At 32.4% G+C, this 21,591-nt stretch overlaps 4 protein-coding genes and 1 long non-coding RNA gene across 6 annotated transcripts; 4 read left to right on the top strand and 1 right to left on the bottom strand.

The window, feature by feature from the left end:
- Window positions 1-1,093: 1,093 nt before the first annotated feature.
- On the bottom strand, window positions 1,094-21,058 carry LOC146902087 (uncharacterized). Of its 2 annotated transcripts, none has more exons than XM_085733271.1 (10): window positions 20,807-21,058; window positions 20,621-20,680; window positions 20,497-20,533; window positions 4,403-4,446; window positions 2,808-3,055; window positions 2,052-2,216; window positions 1,849-1,953; window positions 1,692-1,761; window positions 1,499-1,591; window positions 1,094-1,406 (listed from the first exon to the last, which is right to left on the bottom strand). In XM_085733271.1, the coding sequence occupies exons 1-10, from the start codon at window positions 21,056-21,058 to the stop codon at window positions 1,287-1,289; spliced, it is 1,194 nt and encodes a 397-aa protein (XP_085589397.1). In that variant the 3' UTR covers window positions 1,094-1,286. The 2 variants fall into 2 exon arrangements, with proteins under 2 accessions (XP_085589397.1, XP_085589398.1); XM_085733272.1 differs by having other exon boundaries at window positions 1,692-1,753.
- On the top strand, window positions 4,610-7,443 carry LOC146902090 (uncharacterized). Its single transcript, XM_085733228.1, has 3 exons — window positions 4,610-5,454; window positions 6,566-7,000; window positions 7,087-7,443. The coding sequence occupies exons 2-3, from the start codon at window positions 6,587-6,589 to the stop codon at window positions 7,339-7,341; spliced, it is 669 nt and encodes a 222-aa protein (XP_085589354.1). The 5' UTR covers window positions 4,610-5,454; window positions 6,566-6,586; the 3' UTR covers window positions 7,342-7,443.
- Window positions 8,227-12,712, top strand: LOC146902089 (replication protein A 70 kDa DNA-binding subunit B-like). The gene is made up of 11 exons (XM_085733226.1): window positions 8,227-8,745; window positions 10,284-10,548; window positions 10,651-10,747; window positions 10,844-10,971; window positions 11,064-11,148; window positions 11,277-11,406; window positions 11,505-11,659; window positions 11,769-11,889; window positions 11,971-12,144; window positions 12,259-12,330; window positions 12,417-12,712. Exons 1-11 carry the CDS (start codon window positions 8,596-8,598, stop codon window positions 12,603-12,605), a joined length of 1,566 nt encoding a protein of 521 aa, XP_085589352.1. The 5' UTR covers window positions 8,227-8,595; the 3' UTR covers window positions 12,606-12,712.
- LOC146902088 (uncharacterized) lies at window positions 13,481-15,336 on the top strand. Its single transcript, XM_085733227.1, has one exon. It carries the CDS (start codon window positions 14,235-14,237, stop codon window positions 15,207-15,209), a length of 975 nt encoding a protein of 324 aa, XP_085589353.1. The 5' UTR covers window positions 13,481-14,234; the 3' UTR covers window positions 15,210-15,336.
- LOC146902086 (uncharacterized) lies at window positions 18,415-21,342 on the top strand. The gene is made up of 3 exons (XR_015021697.1): window positions 18,415-18,619; window positions 18,694-18,802; window positions 20,930-21,342. It is a non-coding gene; the product is annotated as an uncharacterized LOC146902086 (long non-coding RNA).
- Window positions 21,343-21,591: the final 249 nt, after the last annotated feature.

The raw sequence follows: 21,591 nt of genomic DNA, 5'->3' as shown, positions 1-21,591 counted from the left end.
CTACAGTGACGACTAAGATGAGATGGATGTAGATAGCAGTGCTTCTAAGTTTTCTAAAGTAATTGGTCACACAAAAAGAAGACACTTAGAATTAAATAGAAATATATTTGAAAATAATAATAATAATAATAATAATAATAATAATAATAATAATAATAATAATAATAATAATAATAATAATGAATATATCTGTAATTTGAAATAGAGTTTATAATATTTAGCGATATTTTTTTACATATTATTTAGAGAAAAAAGATAGTAAATATAAATGTTAAAGCTTGCTTGTTGCTAAACACATGGTATGGTATGTGCTTTCTCTAACTCACTTTTTATTGATACCTTTGCAGGGAACAAGAGAAAGAATGCAAGTAACGGGCATGCTGTAGGTGATTCAAGCAACTTCTTTGCAGATTTATAGGACATGCAAGTGTGATTTTCTTATCAATAAGCATACCGAAGTTTTTGCAAAATTTATTCTTAAATTCAGTACCTTGTCTGGGATTTAACTTGTAGTACCGCAGACCCTCTCCAAAATCATCAAACCCATATTTGCCCTAAACATGACCTTTTCCACCAGTTTTGATAACCAAACTCAGTTCTTTATTTACTTATAATATTTAATATTTATAGTTTGTTCTGTTTTCTTAATTTTTGTATTTTGATATTTTTTTTGTTTCCAACTGATCTTTGAAGGATACTTGTTAATATTTTATTTTTATCTTGATTTAGTCATTAAAATAAAAATAGATTCAAATATCCATGTGATATATCTATAATGAAAGTGAAAAGTAAATTAAAAAAATAAGGTTGTCCACATGAGTGTAACTCGGTTGACAAGGACATTGCATTACATCTCTTAACATTACATATACAAGGATCGGGGTTCGAAACCGAAATTCTCGACTCAATCACCTTAAAAAAATGTGGAATTCTAGCTACTAAGCCACTTGACAAAAAGAGGATATTAGGAGTAAGCAATATAATGAAATTGGGAAAAATTTCATTGGACTATTAATTGAAACCAACATGAAGTTGGGTAAACTAAACTCGTTTGAGATAATGGATAATGAGTTGGAGTTGAAAAGTTCAAACATGAACAAATATTAATGTAACATTTTCCATTCAACAAAAATAAATTGAAACCAACTATTTCGAAAGTTTTCTTTGATCTTGATGAAGTATAGTTTTGCTACTTGTAATAAGGATCATTGTAAAGTTGAGATTCAGAAATAAAGTTGAGATCATTGTAAAGCAGTTATAGCCCCTCCATGACATGGGTACCTAAACTAGTTGCCATTGTTTCGGCTAGTCAAAGTATTTGAAATGCATTCAAGAATTAACTCCGCACAAAGCTCTTGAACATTTCTAATTTCATCATAAGGAAAAGGCTTTGAGTCCCCAGTTATCTGAAAAAAAAAATGTTAAGATACTATTAAATTACCGTGTTAACATTAAAAAACACAGTTAACTAAAATTGTTGAAAAATCATGTTACGTGCCTGCTCCCAATCACGAATACCACCTAATACAATTTTCAACATGTGTATCATAACGTAGTAGCCACACTCGTAAGAAGAAGGCTGTCTTTGACACTACAATTGTCATTAAATATGAAACTATTGTGAGTAAATTTTATATATACAGAAACTATTATAAATTATAAATGAAATTGGTGTAAATTTAACAACTTACTACGGGAGTGCTCCATGCTGCTTCTGTCTGATTTCCAAAACCTTTCCACCAGTTGTAATACACTATAGCTCTACATAATAAAATATATTCATTATATTTCTCTTATAAAACATATCATAAATTACACGTAAGGTAGATAAAATAAATAAATACTTACGAATTAACAATCTTCACAATGTCCTCATCTGGCTTCTTCCCCAGTGAACATAGGAAGACTACATTTTTTTTCCTAGGTTCAATAACAATCAACTGCCAATGATTGCTACAGTGGGAAACAAAATTAAATGTGTTATCTTGAATTCTCTCTAATATATTTTATTAACTATAACGAAAAATACTCTAAAGGTCAGATACACGTACTTCCTCAAGTAAGGTGCCAAATAACAGTGTTTGTTATCCTCCAACAACTTTTTGGTCATGCGAGATCGAGATCCAGCTGGATCATTTTCCCCTTGAATGTGAAACGGATCAATAAAGCCATACACATCACTTCTGCCCAACTGAGCACAACGGCGTTCCAAATACCTAAAATATTAAAAAGTTGTATAACCCAAAAAAATAAAGCTTAGTCTTGAACATATACAAGCAAACAATGAACACAATTAAAGAAGGTTTTCAAAACTAAAATCAATCCAGACAATCATGCACAAAGAGAAATATTGTGCACGAACCAATAGTGCAGGAAACAGAATCATGCACAAACCAGAAACGCAATGTGCAGAACGCAATTATGCACAAACATTTAAAAGAGCAGAAGAATTTAAATGTGCAGCATCACATACAACCAGAAACATTTAAACAATCAGCAGTACTGAATCTCATAGAACCAAAAACATTTAAATGTGCTGCATTGCATGAACCATAAAATCATGCAGTAGTATAAATACAGAATTGCAGAAGATACAAATGAAATTGAGCAGAATATTTAGAATACACAACAATAAAATCTCTAAACTTTGTTTGATAGAGGGAGCAATATATAAATCATTGTACCTCTGATATTTCTATTTTATTATTTTCCATTATCATCAACACTTACATGCAAGCAATTTTGTTTTATAATTGCATTCAAGGAGAGTACAATCATAGTTGAAATAAGGGAGACAATGTACTTACAAGACCCATACTCGTGGAATAGTGAGGCATAGCTCTTCTTGTGTTCTCGCACACAACTCCTGAATATCTTTCACTGGGAGGAAGAGAGAATTACCCTTGTCATCCAACATGAAGTCTACTGTATCTTCTGGTGCCATTGTTATCAAGTGTGAAGACAATTGTTTAACCCATTTTCCAGGATCAGACTTTTTGGAAGGAACTGAACAAGACCTTTCTTTGCCATTGTCTTTGCTAGTTTCTTCAACATCCTAAAAAATCAAGACAAAATATTAGTAAACATAATTAAAACATCTCAAAATTAGAACTTAGAAAACAAAATAGTACATGATCTATCACAAAAGTGTCATATATGATAATCGACCAAAAAACTGTAATTATGATCATGAAAGGTTGGATATACTATGTCTCTTGCATCTTTTTATACAAAAAAGAAAAAGAAAAAAGTGTCATCTATCATCTATGATCTATCTCACAAAGAAGTTACTCTAAGTCGACTACTTCTAAGGTTAGATGCATGTAATTGTACACATAGACATTAATTAAAAACAGTGGTTTTAGAAATAAAATCACACCATTCTACCAACTTAATTGCCCCAGATTCCTAAAATCTAATCACCAAGAGTTCTTTCATGCAGATTAAGATTTACCCCCCACACTATTAACTAACTAGCCTAAACACATGTTCTAAGCTATGAAAATTCAAAAGTAAGAAAAGGACCAAAGAAAACCATGAAAAAACAAAAATGCTATACATTGCGAGAGATATATTGCCGAATACCAAGTGAATAACTGTGATTGGTTGTTTCACACCACCCTCCTGTGTTTTCTGGCAATTACTGAACTTAAAGCAGTCATGCTATATCAATTTTACACTGTTAATAAGCTTCAGGAAATTTAGCGAAAATCTTTTCGCTATGTATAGCACCTCTCATGAAAAAAAAAAAAAAGTTTATGAACGCAACAACACATTTAAAATCCACATAAAAATTATTTGCTAGGTAGCCAAGTTGCTAGCCCTGCCAACAGGTGAAATTGTCCCATAAGCCATATAGGTGGAAAAACAGTCACCATACACAAAACAAAAGATTTTTGTTTTTGAAACGAAAAATTCAAATAAAAAAATAAATAAATCTCCACATGAGTACAGAAATAATGAAGGCCAAAGTTTTCCAAGTTTTAATTTTTGCATACAACACACAATGAAATAGATTATCGAACCAAATGAAAGCTCTTCCCGTAAGAAGAACCACCACTTATGTACATATCTCCTCCTACTCCATGATAATCAAACATTATTACTTTTCTTTTCAATCAAAAACCAACAACAACAAGTTTCGCAGTTTCTCTCTCTCTAGACTACATTTTTTTTTCTGTGCTTTCAACGAAATTTCAAAAGAAAGCAATGGCTATTCGAAAATAATGGCTGCAATGAGTGACATGCAGGTGAGAGTTTAAATTGAGAAGCAGAGTTGAAAAATAATTTAAAGGATACTGGAAAGTAGAAAATCCAACTAAGTGATGCATATTGGTAACATAAAACAAAATTAACAATCTTTGAAGATAGCACCACTATTATTAGAAATAAAAGGGATTACCGAGTGGTGGCCACCAATTGGGAGCGGAACTTTTGCCGGAGAATCTGCAAGTAAGGATCAACAATCTTAATATCTTGATCTTAATCTTAATCTTAATCATACTATATATAAAAGTTGCCCCAAGCTTCTGTTGTCGCCCTAATTTTCGTGATGCCCTAATGATATTAATTACTGTTTTACCCTATTCCAAACTTTGATTATGGAAAATAAAAAGAAAAATTAAAAGAAAAATACGGATAAACATTAGAGGTTCACAATTTTCTATTTTCTTGCAAGTAAACTTGGTGCACAATTCTTCCAAAATCACAACAGATAAACATGAGAAAATAGAAAACAGATAAACAGATAAACAGATAAACATGGGAAAATATAAAAACACATAAACAGATAAACACGCAAATAGACTTGCTTAATTGTTGTTCTGGCTCAAAGTTGTTGCGCTACAAACATGGGCTTTTCATCTGTTTGCGCTACAAACATGGGTGTTTCCACAAAACCCTAACTGTTTCCACCTAATCCAAATTTTAATTCTGTCTTCGTGTGAGATTTTCATCTGTGCACAATACTTCCAAAATCACAACAGATAAACATGAGAAAATAGAAAACAGATAAACAGATAAACAGATAAACATGGGAAAATATAAAACAGATAAACAGATAAACACGCAAATAGACTTGCTTAATTGTTGTTCTGGCTCAAAGTTGTTTCCTATCACACATAAACCGCAAATCAAACAAAAGACTTGCTTCCTATATTGTTTCCAACCCTAACATAAATTCGTTCTCCTTTTCTTCACCTATGGCTGGAAGAAACATGGAAACTCTCCTCTCCTATCACTGCCTAACTGGTATTATTTTTGCTGTTTTATGTAACGATTTTTTGCTAATGTTTATATTATTTTTGTTTCCTTGCAATTTATGCATAACCAATATTTCACTCTCCTTCATTGACAGGTCCTCTATTAACAAACCCAATTTCAGATTATGACAAGGCAATCAACAAGCTACAACTCAAATATAGAACATACATCGTCGACTATGACGTTGAAACTGTGAGTATACTTTCCTCATTGTTCAACTATCCTTTTCCTTGATTTTTATAATGTTCTGTGCTTATAATTAAACTTTTGTACTTCTGTGTTTTTGGTCTCTTATTTAATTTTTTCTGTGCTTCATTATAATATACATATAAGTATATGTAACTCTAATTTTAATTAAACTTTTGTGCTTCTGTGTTTTTGGTCTCTTATTTAATTTTTTCTGTGCTTCATTATAATATACATATAAGTATATGTAACTCTAATTTTAGTCACCTCAAATACACTATTTGTTGTTTTTGTTTTAATTTTAATGGATACCTATATAAAAACTTTTTTTTTTGTCATTGTACCATTTTGATTTTACACTTTCATTTTTGGTTTTGTTTCATGCAAAACTTGACCCTCTAATTCATAGTGTTCTTCACTTATTATTTTCCATCATTATTTGCTTATTATTTGTTTGTTTGCACTTCTATATAATGTTCTATTTGATGATTTTCCTTATTATTTTTGTGCTTCCGTACATATATATATTTGTCTTCCTAATTTAAACAATTTCGCCCTATAATGTTCCATCATTATAATATAAACAATTTTGCACTTCTATACAATGTTCTATTTGATGATTTTCCTTATTATTTTTGTGCTTCCGTACATATATATTTTTGTGCTTCCATCATTATTATTTGTTTGTTTGCACTTCTATATAATGTTCTGCCAAGCAAACAAAAAGAAAACAATTTCGCCCTATAAGTATATGTTCCATACACTATTTGTTGTTTTTGTTTTAATGGATACCTATATAAAAACTTTTTTTTTTTTTTTTGTTATACCATTTTGTTTTTAGACTTTCATTTTTGGTTTTGTTGCATGCAGAACTTGACCCTCTAATTAATCTTTGCAATATTTCTGTGAGATCATCATGACCGAGTGCATAATGTTATTCACTCATTATTTTTGCTCATTTTTATTTGCTTATTATTTTTTTTGTTTGCACTTCTATATAATATTCTAATTTTCGATTTTGCTTATTATTTTTGTGCTTCCTTACATATGTATATTTGTCTTCCTAATTTAAGACTACCATCTGCCTGCTTCCTTATGATTTTGTTGTTTTCATCAGGCTGTCGTATGCTTGCCGAGAATGTTTGGCGGTGATTTTGGAGATCAGATTGGACGCTTTGCAACATTAACTGATCCAAAGGGAAATCAATTTGAGGTCTTGGTCGATGCCATCAATGGTAACTTTTTTCTAACAAAGGGATGGAAAGCAATTCGCGATTTTTATGGTCTTGGTCTAGGTGCGTGGGTTAAACTGATTTTTCTTGGTGGTGGACGATTTGATATAAAGCTGACTGATAGGTTTCACAAGACTATCACCTATCCCGTTTTTGATCCCCCCATGAATTTCCTTATTGACAAAACTAATGTCCAACCAACTTTCAACCCCCATCTGCAACCAAGAACATCTCTTCTCTGTTATAGTCACAATATTAGTAATATGACTATAAGTTTCGAAAAAAAATTATCCCACCATGATGTGAGAAAGGGTGATTTGGTACGATGCACTTTTCCTATAAACTTAATTTTGTCGTTAGTTTTTCATGAACTATGTGTAAATTGCTTCCATCTTGGTTTTTGCAGATACTCATTTACACTGAAACTATTGCTCAGATGCTGGATACTTCTCAAACCAATGTGAGGATTGTGGATGACTGCGGTAACATATGGGACTTTGACTTGATTTTTGGTACTCTTCCTTGCGAACACTGCAGGATTGGTGGGCATTGGAAGAGGTTTGTGGAGGCTCGCAGGCTGCGTGAAGGTGTCAAGATCAGATTGGGAGCTCTGAAGGCAGGAATGAATGAGTGCATTTATCTCGATGTTGTTTACAATTAGAGAACGTTTATTTAATTTCTTGAGAACCTTGCAAACTATTTCTTTTAGCAGATCCACCATGTTATTTTAATTTCTTCGGAACCTTGCAATCATTTGCTTCAATCAGATCCTTCTATTTTTTAGATTTAAATTTTTGAAGTCTTTTTCTCATAATTTTGATTGTTGCCACTGTATTATGTTGCATGGAGTAATGTTGTCACAACACAATGTGTTTTTTTAGATGTTGTCACAAAATCAATTGCTATACTAGGAGGAGTCATTGAAGATTCTGGTCCTACTCCTTATACATAGGCACATTCAATTAATATTTCAAATAGATTAAAATATCGTTTTTGATTGAGTAATGAGTCATTGTAATAGTGGGAAATATATGATTCTTTACCAAATAAAATAACTGTTATGGAGAGTTTGCCTTTATATTATGGAACACATTTTGTTTCTTTAAAAAACATTTTGGACGCTACTACGCGAGTGAATATCACACCACATCGCGTTCCCTTTAATCACAAAATACCCTTGGTTATGTTAATATACATTAATGCATTGATATTATGGAGAAACTGAAAGTTATAAAAATGATCTCTGAACATGAGAGGCTAAGTCCAACAAACTTCAAAGTTAAGTGGTATAAGAATGGATGACAGTAAATAGGTAAGAGAAACACTTCTAATTTAGCATTTGATTTGTACAACTATTTTCCATGCTTTCTGTTAAACATGGTGAAAAAAAAAGGAAATCATAATCTCTGAATAATCCGTACCTTAATATTATTTACGCACTTTCTGTATAACAATCCATTATTTCTTCTATATATTTGATTTGTTTAGTATAGTTGAATAATCCATTCTTATGTGTGTGCTTTCTGTTAAACATGGTGAAAAAAAAAAAAAACTATTTTCCATGCTTATCAATACCAGGATCCAATGTCAACCTTTATCAAACAGATTGTTCTATTTTTCATGATTATCAATATCTCAATCTTTAATGAACAGACTGCCCTATTTTTATAGTGCTTATCAACATGTCAATATTTCCTGAACAGATTATCCTATTTTTTCTGCAAAGAACTGAACAGCACGTACCTAACAGAATAAGCTATTTTGACTGCAACATCAATTCACAAATCGTTTTCCACAGTCATTATAGTCTCCTACGAGCTTATCATCCTTTTGTTCTTTAAATACTTCTCCACCTAACACAGATATAATCTCATTATAAACAACCAACTCCTTTCTTGACAAATACCAAGTAACAATGTCTAGCATATACACCCCAGTGTCTGCTATTGCTGGAGGAAAGAAGAACCTGAAGATGTGTGTTCGTGTTGCTCATATTTGGTTAATTCCAGAGAAGAAAAATCCGACTAACATCATTTTCATGAACATGCTGCTGGTTGATGCAAAGGTTTGTGCAATTTTTCAATGTTACTTTTTAGAATTAACCACATATATTTATTTCTGGTTTACCTTTCAATTCTCAAAATATCTGTTGATTACTTTGAAAAAAGCTTGCATAGTAAGTATGCGTTCTCAGGCTAGGTAAAAGTCTCTAAAACATGGATTTATAAATTTGTTGCCCTTAAATTTATATCTTTGCATACGTGCGTATAATTAAAAGCATAAGTATATTATGCCTACCTGCATATAAATATATGGATTTGTTGATGTTTTCCTACTTAAATTTATGATGTTGTCATTATTTCTGGTTTCCCTTGCTTACTTTTAATTAAAAGTAAATTATGCCTACCTGTCAATATACAGAAACAAAATTTATATTATCAAGTTTGGTAGTCAACGATTTTGGAAAGGATTAGAAGTGTTGAATACTTGATTATAAAGACATTGATTATAATGAACTTCTGGTCTCTTAATTAACAGCAAAAAATAATGAAATGGAAAAAAAATACCTGAATAGAGTATTAAAAGAGCATGCTTCCGATGTTAAACACAACAGAAAAAAAATTCGATAATGTATAGGTTGAAAGAAGAGTATAAGGTTAATTACTAATAATGCAATAAGGTCGATGTCCTTGCTGTTTTGTTCTGCTTTGGTGTCATTGAACAGATGAAGAGAGTATTAAAAGACCATGCTTCGTAGAATAGATATATAGGTAATAGTAGAATTCTTAATTAACAGCAGAAAATAATGAAATGGAAAAAAATACCTGAAGAAAGTATTAAAAGACCGTGGTTCGGATGTTAAACACAGCAGAAAAAAAAAATTCGATCATGTATAGGTTGAAAGAAGAGTATAAGGTTGTGTAATAATGCAATAAGGTCGATATCCTTACTGTTTTGTTCTGCTTTGGTGTCATTGAACAGATGAAGAGAGTATTAAAATACCATGCTTCATAGAATAGATATATAGCTAATAGTAGAATATAAGGTTGTGTAATAATGCAATAAGGTTCTTATGTGAATTAACCTGTGGTCTTAGGGTTCAGACTTATGAAAAGAGAAAGCCAATAACGCCAGGCCAGGAAATTGTCACACAAATTATCCTTCTTTATGTTTAGTTGCAATCCAATAGTATACCACAATTCATTGCAAGCCAAGACAGTTTTGTGATGTCAAACATTTGTTTACTAAACCTTTGTTTACCTCAATTTTGCATGCATCCTTAATTGTAAAATTAAAAATACCTTTGTGTACCTCATTTTATCTGCAAACACTTTCTCAAATACCAACATGTTAGATTGCCACGCAATTGTCACACAAATAGGAAGAAAAAAAATAGAGATACTAACACCAGGCCAGGAAATTGTGCAATAGCGCAGTAAGTTTCTTTATGTAAATTATCCTTATTATCTAACACAAATTAGCACCAATTAGTTGGTTATTTATTTGTTATCCTATTTAAGAAGGAATTGTCAACGTGCCTATTTTAAATTAGTTTATTATTTTAATTAACCACCTACTTAATACTTTTGTTGCCATCTATAGGGTGGACGTATCCACGCCACAGTCAGAAAGGAATTGGTGGCAAAGTTCAGGTCATTGGTTGAGGTAGGGGGTACATATGAGCTTCACAATGCAATCGTCGGTTTTAATGAAGGTCCATATAAGCTAACTTCCCACAAACACAAACTTAGTATGCTGCACAACTCAAATTTTATCAAAAAAGACTTGCCTACTATTCCTAACAATGTTTTTGAGTTCGTGTCATTCAATGAAATTCTCTCTTCAAATGTCCAGGACACATCTGCTGGTGAGACTTCGATTATGAATGTGTGTTGTTCATTACTTATGACTTTCTGGACTCCTTAAGACAACACTAACATTTGTTTTTCTTTTCTATACGTTAAATCAGATGTTATTGGTCATGTAATTGAAAAGGGTGATCTAAGGGAAACTGAATTCGAGGGCAGGAAGAGCAAAGTGATAGATCTCACTTTGCAAGATCAGGAGTGAGCTTTATCTTTTTATTCATACCTCTTTCATGTAATACAATTTTGATAAACATTGTGTGGATGAATTGACTATTACCTAATATTTGATTGTAGAAACAACCGTTTGCATTGCTCTCTTTGGGCTGAACATGCTGACAAAATTGTCAGCTTTTTTGTTAACCATGACAACTCTTCGCCTGTTATATTGATAGTTCAGTTTTGCAGGACACGCAAATATAAGGGTATTTGATAGTTTTTGGTTTCTGCTTTCTACTAATATCCACACATGAAATGGAAGATAATGTTCACTTGCTGGTCAATTTGGTAAAATTAGGTGCAATGGGAATTGCTAATGCATTTTTTGGGACTAAGCTCATAGTTAATGGCGATTTACCTGAAGTTGCTGCTTACATGGAAGCGTAAGCATTTAAGTTTTTAAATAGGATATAAACTAAAAATTTATGATTCGTATGAACGTTGTTGTATCAATGAAACCTTTTGCTGGTTGAGTAAAATTCTTTTAATGACGTTGTTGTACTTTTATCAGCATGAAAAATGCATCGGTCCAATTGACCCAAAGTGTTAGCCAAATTTCCTCAAGCGGCTCTGCATCTCTGTCAGATGAGTTGCTCAACACCGAGAGAATGACAATCGAAAGTATGATCGAGTCAACTCAGGTAGTTGTCTGTTTTAGTAAATTATAAATATTGGTTTGGATTACTCATTCACATTTATGTTCGAGATTTATATGTAAAAGGCGGTGAAATTTTTACAGGTGTGTCAAGGTTCGGTACTTGCCACTATATGTGAGATCGAAACTGGAGTTGAGTGGTACTTTCGGTCATGCACCGAGTGTGCTTCACTGGTCACTGTTGAGAATGGAATGCTCCGTTGTCGTAGGTGCAAAAAATGCAAGGGCGCTGTGCCTAGGTATCTGAGTCTTATCCGAATATAATTTTTGATTTTATTATACATGGTAGTCTATTGATACCGTTAATAATTTCATGGTAGTCTATTGATACCGTTAATAATTTGTTAGGTACAAGCTGCATGTCATTGTGATGGACGATACAGGGTCCACTACCTTTGTCCTTTTTGATCGCCAGGTAACACAATTTATAGGGCGTACAGTGGAAGACTTAATCAAAGAACATGATAAGGTATTGGATAGATCCATGTACTACATATGAGCATTTGTTTTCCACGTAATTCTCAACTCACATCTTCTGATCTTTCGACAGGGAGGTGCCAGTGATTATCCTACTGATTTTGATGTGCTCCTTGACAAGCAAATACTTTTCAAGGTTGAGGTTGGTGAAGGAAATATCATGAAGAAGTATAGGAATTATACCGTTAAAAAGGCATCTGATGATGTTGGTGTCATTGAACAATTCATGTCTAAGTATAATTTAGAGGTAGTTCATAATTGATATTACAATCTAATAATTTTTTTAAATTAATGTTTATAAGGAAATCATCCTATGACATTCTATGACTGATTTGTTCTTTTGTTGGTGTATGTATGATAGAAACCCAACGATGGATCTGGTGAGGAGCCAAGTGTGGATGGTGTTGCTCCAAACAATGATAATGTCCAGATGGTACTTGATTGATCACTTACTAATGAAATGCATAAAATTTAATCTGTAATAAATTTAAACAAAATTTTTTATGCAAATGTCTACAGGATGTGCAGGAGGTTCAAGACTCATGCAGCAATACCTCCATGATTGGCACACCAACCAGCAAGACAAGTCTTAAGAGGTCCTCTGACAGCATTGACTCTGTGGCTGTTGAACATGGTGAAGCTGGTCAGGCATCAGTTACAAAACCTAACAGGTCTGTTCGTGTCAAGATTGAGCCTAAGGACACTTAAGCTGTTTGACTTGCTCGAATGTTGGAACTACCTGCTTTGTTATTTACTGTCTTCAATGTTCATGAATCAGACCTTTAAGAATCCGTGTTTTCCCTTTCTGTTTATACAATTTGGTCAATAATTTTCATCGTATTATTGTGTTGGTTGTACTTGCTTAGCTCTACAAACTTTCAGCAGTACACCTAAATAAAGTTTTGGTTTAAGCATTAAGTGCTTTAATTAGTGTGTTATTTATTATATATCTATTTGATTTTGGTTTCTTTGACACACTCTTATAGTGTTAATAGGAGTTTGTTTGCAAATAGCACGCTAAATGTGTTTTGGCATTCATAGACCATACTTAATGTTTACCTGTATATCCAGATCAATCAATTATTATACATTTTTCTGTGTTAATTATTATTCATTTTAGGATATAAGTAAAATGCACTACTCAACGTGTTCTTAAAAACCTCACTAGGAATGCGACTGTGAGGGGTTTAATTTGGTTTAGTTTGAAAATGTCCATGATCCTATTCAATTTGATGATGGAACAGAATATGTGAGATCATTCACTTTGGATGGATATGTAAAAGAAAAGTACAATAATAGTGGCTATTAGTTTAATCTCTTAGGAGTTTAATTGGTTCATTTATTATACGCCTGTAAACTAAAATTTAGTACATCGGAACTCGCTGGCGTGAGATATATTATCAAACGGTTGTGAAAGAAACCAACTATAGGCCTGTCGTAATTCGTAAATCGTAACAACTACTGTTGCAGCTTATGTAAGTGCATCCAGTGACTTGGATAATGATAATATTGATTCCAAGCTATGATACCATATAAAAAAACAAAGCCTAATATATTTCTGCTATATGTTTTACACACGGCTGTACAAGGCTTTATAGCTGTCCAAACTTTACAAGTAATCAAATGCATTTACATGATAATTAAATGCATTGAATTGGAATTACAGTAGAGGAAAACAATTGCGCATGAATAAGGTAAGTCAACTGTACAGACTAATCACAGTTGATCCTAAACAATAATAGTTATACATGAATTAATGTAAGTCAACAATGATGATGATGTCATAGGCAACAATCAAGAAGGAATGCTCTCAGTACACCTATACTTCAAACTTCAGTAGCTGATGCACAAGCTGCCAGTATATGAGCTGCTAAATGCGACAAAGCTATTCAAAATGAAAAATCAAAGTTAGATCCCAAACCAATCTATACTCGAAACAATGAGATGTTGTTACTAAGTGTGATTTCTGTTTTAGCCAAACCTTTTCAGAAGGTAGTTACCTGTAATTGGGCAAACCAATCGTATTCCTAATAACATCATGTCTAATGCTATTTGGGGCATCATACCACCATCTAAAACCAGTATTGTATAATCCTATGTTATCCAATCCATCTGCACAGACATTTCCTTCACTAAGGATATGAGTCACTGCAAAATGCATTCCTTTGGAGAATTTCATGCAATTAAGCCACCTATTCCTTACTTCCCTCAAGGATCGAAGCACTTGATCGATCCTTGAGAGATGTTCTAAAGACCGTAGATGAGAGAAACAAGGACTTACCGTTTGGTGGTAAGGTTGTTGTCTTAGGTGGAGATTTCAGGCAGATATTACCGGTCATGCCCAAAGCTACCAGGCCAGAGATTGTCTATGGTACAGTTAACTCATCTAATTTATGGAGGTACTGTGAAGTTCTTACGCTTACAAAAAATATGAGGGTTCTAAGCGGAGCATCTGAAGCAGACATTGAAGAGAGGAAGTTGTTTTCTGACTGGGTTTTAAGCATTGGGGATGGTACAACTGGGCTAATCAATGATGTCGACATATCCGTCAAAATCCCGTCCGACTTGCTTATTCCAAGTTCAGGTAATCCTATTGCATCTATTGTTGAAAGCACTTACCCAAATTTGTTAGAAAACATTGGTAAAGCAGAATATTTTCAAAGTAGAGCAATATTGGCACCAAAGAATACAATTGTTGATCAGGTTAATGATTATGTGTTAGACTTGATTCCTGGTGAGGAGAAAATTTATTTGAGTTATGATACACCTTATCATAAAAACCTAGGCGGTGACGCACTGGACGACATCCACACACCTGAATTTCTCAACACCATTGTTGCCTCCGGATTGCCAAACCATAGGATTCGATTGAAAGTAGGAGTACCTGTGATGTTATTGAGGACCATAGATCAAAATTTGGGTTTATGTAACGGTACAAGATTGATTATTACAAAAATGGGTAAATTTGTGCTCGAGGCAGAAATAATATCTGGGTCTAATATAGGTGAAAAGGTGTTTATTCCAAGGTTATCGTTACAACCGTCTGATACTAGAATTCCATTCAAGTTTAAACGAAGGCAATTTCCGTTGTCCGTCTCATTTGCAATGACTATTAACAAGAGTCAGGGTCAGTCTTTGAAAAATGTTGGTGTCTATCTACCGTCTCCTGTTTTTTCACATGGACAATTGTACGTCGCAGTATCGAGGGTTACTTCGAGGGATGGTTTAAAGATGTTGATCAATGACGAGGACGGTCAGGATACTGATGTGACATCAAATGTGGTCTACAAAGAAGTTTTCCGTAATGTGTAGCACTTGGTTTTGTAGTAATGATTTTATTGCATTTGGGTACTATTTTTATGTTTACAGACGTTGGATTTTCTTTTTTCAATAAACTATGTCATTAAATTTATATGTCATGTTACTGTAACAGGGTTGATGTCGTGGAGATTGTTTAATATGGTGCGTTACAAAGGTTTCTGACAATTTATTTTATAAATTAAATTATACTGTTTTTTGGTTTCAAGTAAAATGATCCCTTTTACATCTGCGCTATAATTTTTTTTTGTATGACCCGTGCGGAAGCACGGGTCAATGGTCTAGTATATATAAATGTTAGACAGTCTGACCTAACCCTAATCCCGCCCTTTTTGGCGGATCTGAATATTTTTTTATGAAAAAAAAGGTTTTTCAAGGATTCGAACCGGGTACCTCTTGGCTACACTTTACAACTCTCCCCACTAAGTCACTTCCTTTTTGATTGAAATATTGTTGCTTCCAAAATTGATATACCAAAGTACTAAAACATTTTTTTAAAGACGCAAACGCCCTAGCGGTTCCTTTTCTCATAACAATTTCTTTTTATTTTTAATGGTTCCTTTATTGATGGCAGTATTTATTATTATTATTATTATTATTATTATTATTATTATTATTATTATTATTATTATTATTATTATTATTATTATTATTATTATTATTATTTTTGTTGTTGTTATTATTTTCTGTCGTTTACCACATAAAAGTTCCTTTTCATATTTCTTCTTATTTCAATTACCACATAAAAGTTCATTTTCCTTTTCATTTTTATAGTATTAACGACCCTTGCGGTTAGGATCAGTTTCTTGGTGTATGCTTACTACGTGTTACGATATTAAAGTTGTATTTTTAAAATTGTTGATAATTTGACTGATTCCGATGATAATTTTGTCAGTCTCTTTGTTTCTCATATATTATTACTTGAAGTTATTTATTCTGACTTTTTATTTGCAAAAATCACTACACTAGATTATAACATTACTTTGATTTCTCCCTCTGACTTTTCAAAAATGTTTACTATTTTCATTATAACATTACTTTGATTTCTCCCTCTGACTTTTCAAAAATGTTTACTATTTTCAATTTGTTTATTTTAGTTGTTCTTTTAACATGAATGTAATCGAATATGAAGATTGAGAAAAAAGAAATTCAAGAACACAACCTGGTAATATTATTTGGTAAGAAAATAAATTTAATAATTTAAATTAGTGTAATTTTTGCATTTTTTGTTGTTGTTTTTTGCAGTCGTTTCATAGGATAGTATTGAATGTACAATCAATATAATATTTATATACAAAACCCGTGCATCGCACGGGTTAGAGTCTAGTTTATATATACATCAAATATGTATTTGAATTAAAGAAAAAGAATTTAATATGTTGAAACAATTTTTTGCCTGTCATTTATTACACTCAGGCCATTTCAGAATGGAAGAATCAACACCAAAAAGAATTTAATATGGATAAGTATAAAACTTAACGCAGTTAGCCAAACTTATTGAAATCTAACAATATATCAATGAAGTATGCCCAAATCATCCCTAACCTAATATTTTTTTCTAGGGGAGCCTAATTAATTATTTTATTTTGAAAGAGGGGAGCCTAATTAATTATTGGCATGTCACTAATACAAAAATCCATATTCACTAATCACTATTGTGATTGTTACAAAAGGTGAACCTTTGTCCCCGTGAGTTTAGCTCAGTTGGTAGGGACAATGCATAATTTATGCAGGAGACGGGGTTCGAACCCTCACACCTCACTTCTTCACATTTAATTGTGTGAGCTTTAGCCACTAAGCTACTAGAGAGAAAAAAAAAAAAAAAAAGGTGGACCTTAATGCAATGCAACCCATTTATTTGTTTGTGTTGTCAATTTGAAGTAGAATTATTATACACGGAGACCTGAGTATACTAATTAAATTATTTCTGTATTACACAACCACCCAATCAACTAATGTTGTGCAAAATTAGTTCATAGTGTCGCTTGTAGTTAAAATGTTATGCTGGCATATACTCCTACTATGTATCCATTGTCATGTATATAACACTCATAAGGCACATAATGACATGTAAATGGTGACTATGGCGAAGCATCAGATAGACTTTTCATGGTGTTGCAAATATTAGTACTTTAATCAATGAATTTAAACTCAAATAGGAGAAAAAGACTACAATTAAACTTTATTAAAACTCATGTATATATTAGGAGAAAGAGACTATATGTTATAAAACTCATGTATCTATAGCACTATACTTGTCCAAAAAAAATGTATCTATTACACTATTAACAAAAATATGATTTTACATTTGATTTAACAAACACTTTTTAATCCCCTACCAAAATCTAATGAGAGAGGAGGTGAATCAGCAATAGACACAGAAGTATGTGACATTGTCTTGTCCATAGAAGAAGGATAAGACAAAGGAAAGTCCTCAAAAAATTCTAAGTGATAAAATTTGTTCTAATCCTAATTTAAATTTCAAATCAAATATTTAAATCAATTTTCAAAAACAAAATCTAAATTAATTATAATTTAATGAATAGAAAACAATACTAAATAATAAAATTTTCAAAATTAAAAGCTTAATTTTTTGTAGATGACAAATTTGACTTTCATTCGAGAAAAGCTAACAAACATTTGTATAAAAGCTATTAAACAACATAAGATTGGTTTATTTAATGTAATGTAATGATTTAAAGTAGTTCTCTATTCTTTTTGTGAATTTTTTATGCTAAAAAAATAAATTAATTCATTTTCTAATGTTTTTAGATGAAACTTAGACTACCTTTAAAAAATTACGAATAATTTATGCATCTATCGGTCATTATCAGCCACATGAGTAAATATTAAATGGGTAAAGGGGGTTCACAAACTAACTTTCACTTCTCTTTCAAAAAAAAAAAAAAAAAAACTAACTTTCACTTCAATTATGAATTTATTTATGTGATTAATTTTGATTGGTTGATGGGTTAATTATGCACAATTATTCAAAAGAAACTTAAAGAAAAACCCATATATTATTGTTTAATATTAGTTTTTTTTGTTACCCCATTTTCTTTTTGAAAGAAAAAACAATCTTATTTCTCCTAGTTTTTATTTATTACTCCTATGTTATAGAGTAATTTCTCCTTGGTAAAAAAATAAAAAAATCAAAAAAATAGTTTATAAAAAAAACATCGTAGATATTTTATGTTTTGTTTTGTTGAGAGGGACACATACTATCCCAGTTTAACTTAACTGGCTGCAAGTAAGTACACCAACATAACCCAACTAAGTTTTGGTTGGAAATCCAGATCAGATTTGTCTAACCAACACCTAGATATTATCTAGTCCTATTCCAAGTACACGCACGCACGCACGCACGCACGCCTCCTCAATCTCAATTCTCTTACTGTCTATTGGTAATCTCCTTTGTTCTCTGTCATTTGTGTTGAATTTTTGAATTTCGATGATTCATTTTTTCTTTTTCTTTCAGCAAGCACACGCACGCCAGAGATCTAACAATCGGTGACTGGCCGTTGTGATGGCTATTTCAACTCCGATGGCAGTTCTGTCAGCCAGAGGTCCAAATCCAATCTCTCCAGGTGATAAGCAATAGTGTATGTGTATGTACTGTTCAGAACTGTTTCTGATTTGTAGTATTAAGTGAGGATTCTTCTTGCTATGAGTAGTGTAGCCACAGGATTTGTAGAAACACTTCAATTCGTATATATTTGGTTCCTATTTTGCATTGCATATGATGGCAAAATCCTTCTCCATCTTTCTATTTTGCATTGCATTCTTACAAATTATAATCAGGGATCTTTTAACCTCTCACTTTATCACTAATCCAAGGTTATCAATTTGTCCTTGCTTTGTTTTTGTACCCCAGACCAAACTATATATAGGTCTTGTCTTGTTCTAGGACAATTTAGTCCACCAATAATTCTCCTAACCTATCAACTCACACTCACACTTGACAACATCGGCATTTGGTAAAGTTTCGGATTTGGCCACTACCAACCCTTGTAATATTTGTTCCCCATTTTTCCTTTTAAGAAAGCTAACCCAAACCAAGCAATCATTCCTTTTTATTTTAGCAAAGCTTAAAAACCAATCTTCGTATTAGGTACTTTTAAGAATATGTACTATTAAACTTTTTAGTACTTTTAAGATTCTCCATGCCTATCTATCAAATTTTTGAAGATCATTCCTCCCTCTAAGTTTTTTGTTTCATTGGTACGTTTATTCCCATGAATGCCTCTACTTTTCCCATGACCAGACCACCTAAATCTTATTATCCCTCTTTGGTTCAGCAAATATTGCTGCCGAGGGAGGCTTTTGTAAATAACAGTGCATCATCCGCATATAATAGATGGAGGCTTCTGTCACTTGATACGGTTCTTTGGCACCCAATTAATTATTGAAACTTCCCAATACACCCATTAAGGCTTAATTTGTGGAAACTTCCAATACACCCATAAACTGTGGTAATGTTGCCAATAAATCATCCAGATTCATGACACTTCACTCCCTTACTCACGTTTATTTGTTCTACTATTTTTTTTTTTTTAGGGATTGATTTGTTCCACTATTTATTTATTGATAAAAAATTTCACTACATTTAGATACCCTGTTCTGTTTAAAAAAAAACACTGTTTTGTTCTCTGTTTTTCCCACTCACTTGTTCTGCAACCTTCCCCTCTCACTTGACTCAAACAATCCTGTGAGTGAATTGTGATTAAGTTTTCACTTGCTTCTGTTTTGATATTTTAGGTGTGATTTGATAATGTTTTGGGGGTTTTAAGATGTTTTTTGGGGTGTTATGCTACTGTTTTGAATGTGAGTTGTTTTATGATAAAAAATATCAGTTTTTTTTAAGTAATTTTGAGTGTTAATTGAAGTTTTTTTACTAATTTATGTTGCTTCATATGCATATGCAAGAATCTATGAATTTTTAAATTTGGTAGGATCTTACAATCCCCTGATTCACAATCTTATAACCCCTCCTCGATCTTGCTTAGGATCTCAATTTCAAATATCTTGATCATAACCCTTATTCCCTCCCGAGATCCTTCTCATCAGAACATGAAAAACCTCTTTGGATGAAATTATATATATATATATATTTTTTCTTCCTCACACTTGGGGTGTATGCTGTCCCATAAAACCCTTAGGTCTCGGAATACACACACACATTTAGGCCTAGAACAGCACAACCCAAATTATCTAACTTGCGCGACATTCAAAATATTCCAAATGAGTAAATAGCAACAGTAGGACTAGGATAAGTATGTACCTTTTCCGCTGGAAAACCCTTCTATATGCTGATTTTGCTGCAAAGGTTAAGTCAAAAGAATACATTAGTAGGGAAAACAGATAATCAGAAAAGATGATCTTATAGAGAAAAAAAATTCACCCACCTTGTACAACTCTTCTTTGTTTTCCCTCTTATATGTACCAGAGTCTTCATTTTCTTCCTTCTAAGAATGTCATAAAACTTAAAAGAGTTATGATCTGAATAGTTAGTTTCATAACTTTATAAATAGACTACATAAACATATATGCTACATATACTCAACAATAACTTAAAATATAACTTTGCTCACGTGTTTGTCTGTGATCCTTTGAATTATTTTGTCGAAATGCTGCATTATATAAGCTAAAAATCCAATGTTCCATATCATGTACACAATAGAAAATATCATTTCTCCTTGGCTCTCTGCATGCAGGTCACCATACCCTACGGTGGAGAATGTGGTCATGGCCAAGTATAAGGAGGTGATGTATCTCTTTCGGAGTTTCCACTTGAAGAAATTGGGGATACTTTTTGTCCATGATCTTTGTGCATCAGGATGCATTGAAGCGATCAAATAAAATGTGCACCCTCCAATGTGTACATTCAGTAGAAAAAGCTAATATGAATATCACATGTAGTGTTAGTATGTTGATGTCTCAGTAAATAGATCTTGTTTAGGTTGTCATAAACAGATGATATTATATTATTATATTCTTACATAGATCAGCTTGAAACACCTTGCCAAAATGAAAAATTCTGGGTTTTCCTCTATCCTGTAACAACTAAAACATTTAGTGGAAACCATCTAGGAAATTTATTGGAAGACAAAATATGCCACTTACTTTGTAAGACACTCTAAAAGCTTCTTCAATCGCCAAAGACGGAAGACTGCAAATATAGCGAATATTGTTTTGGTGTGCAACAATATGTAAAAAGGCTCTGCAGGTAGCACAGACATTATGTCTAAAAGCAAAGAGTAATGATATTTTGACATCCATTTGATGACAACTTTGTTGACAACCTTGTTTTTCTCACTTCTTATTGGTCAAAAACAATGGAGAGAGAAAAAGGAAGAGAGAGGATAACAATATCATG

The sequence above is a fragment of the Medicago sativa genome, chromosome 8, assembly GCF_051527215.1.
Source record: "Medicago sativa cultivar Bolivia chromosome 8, Bolivia_mono, whole genome shotgun sequence".
In the NCBI taxonomy this organism is placed as follows: Eukaryota; Viridiplantae; Streptophyta; class Magnoliopsida; order Fabales; family Fabaceae; genus Medicago; species Medicago sativa.
Note: the sequence above shows the minus strand (reverse complement) of the source record. Positions and strands in the feature narration are given on the sequence as shown.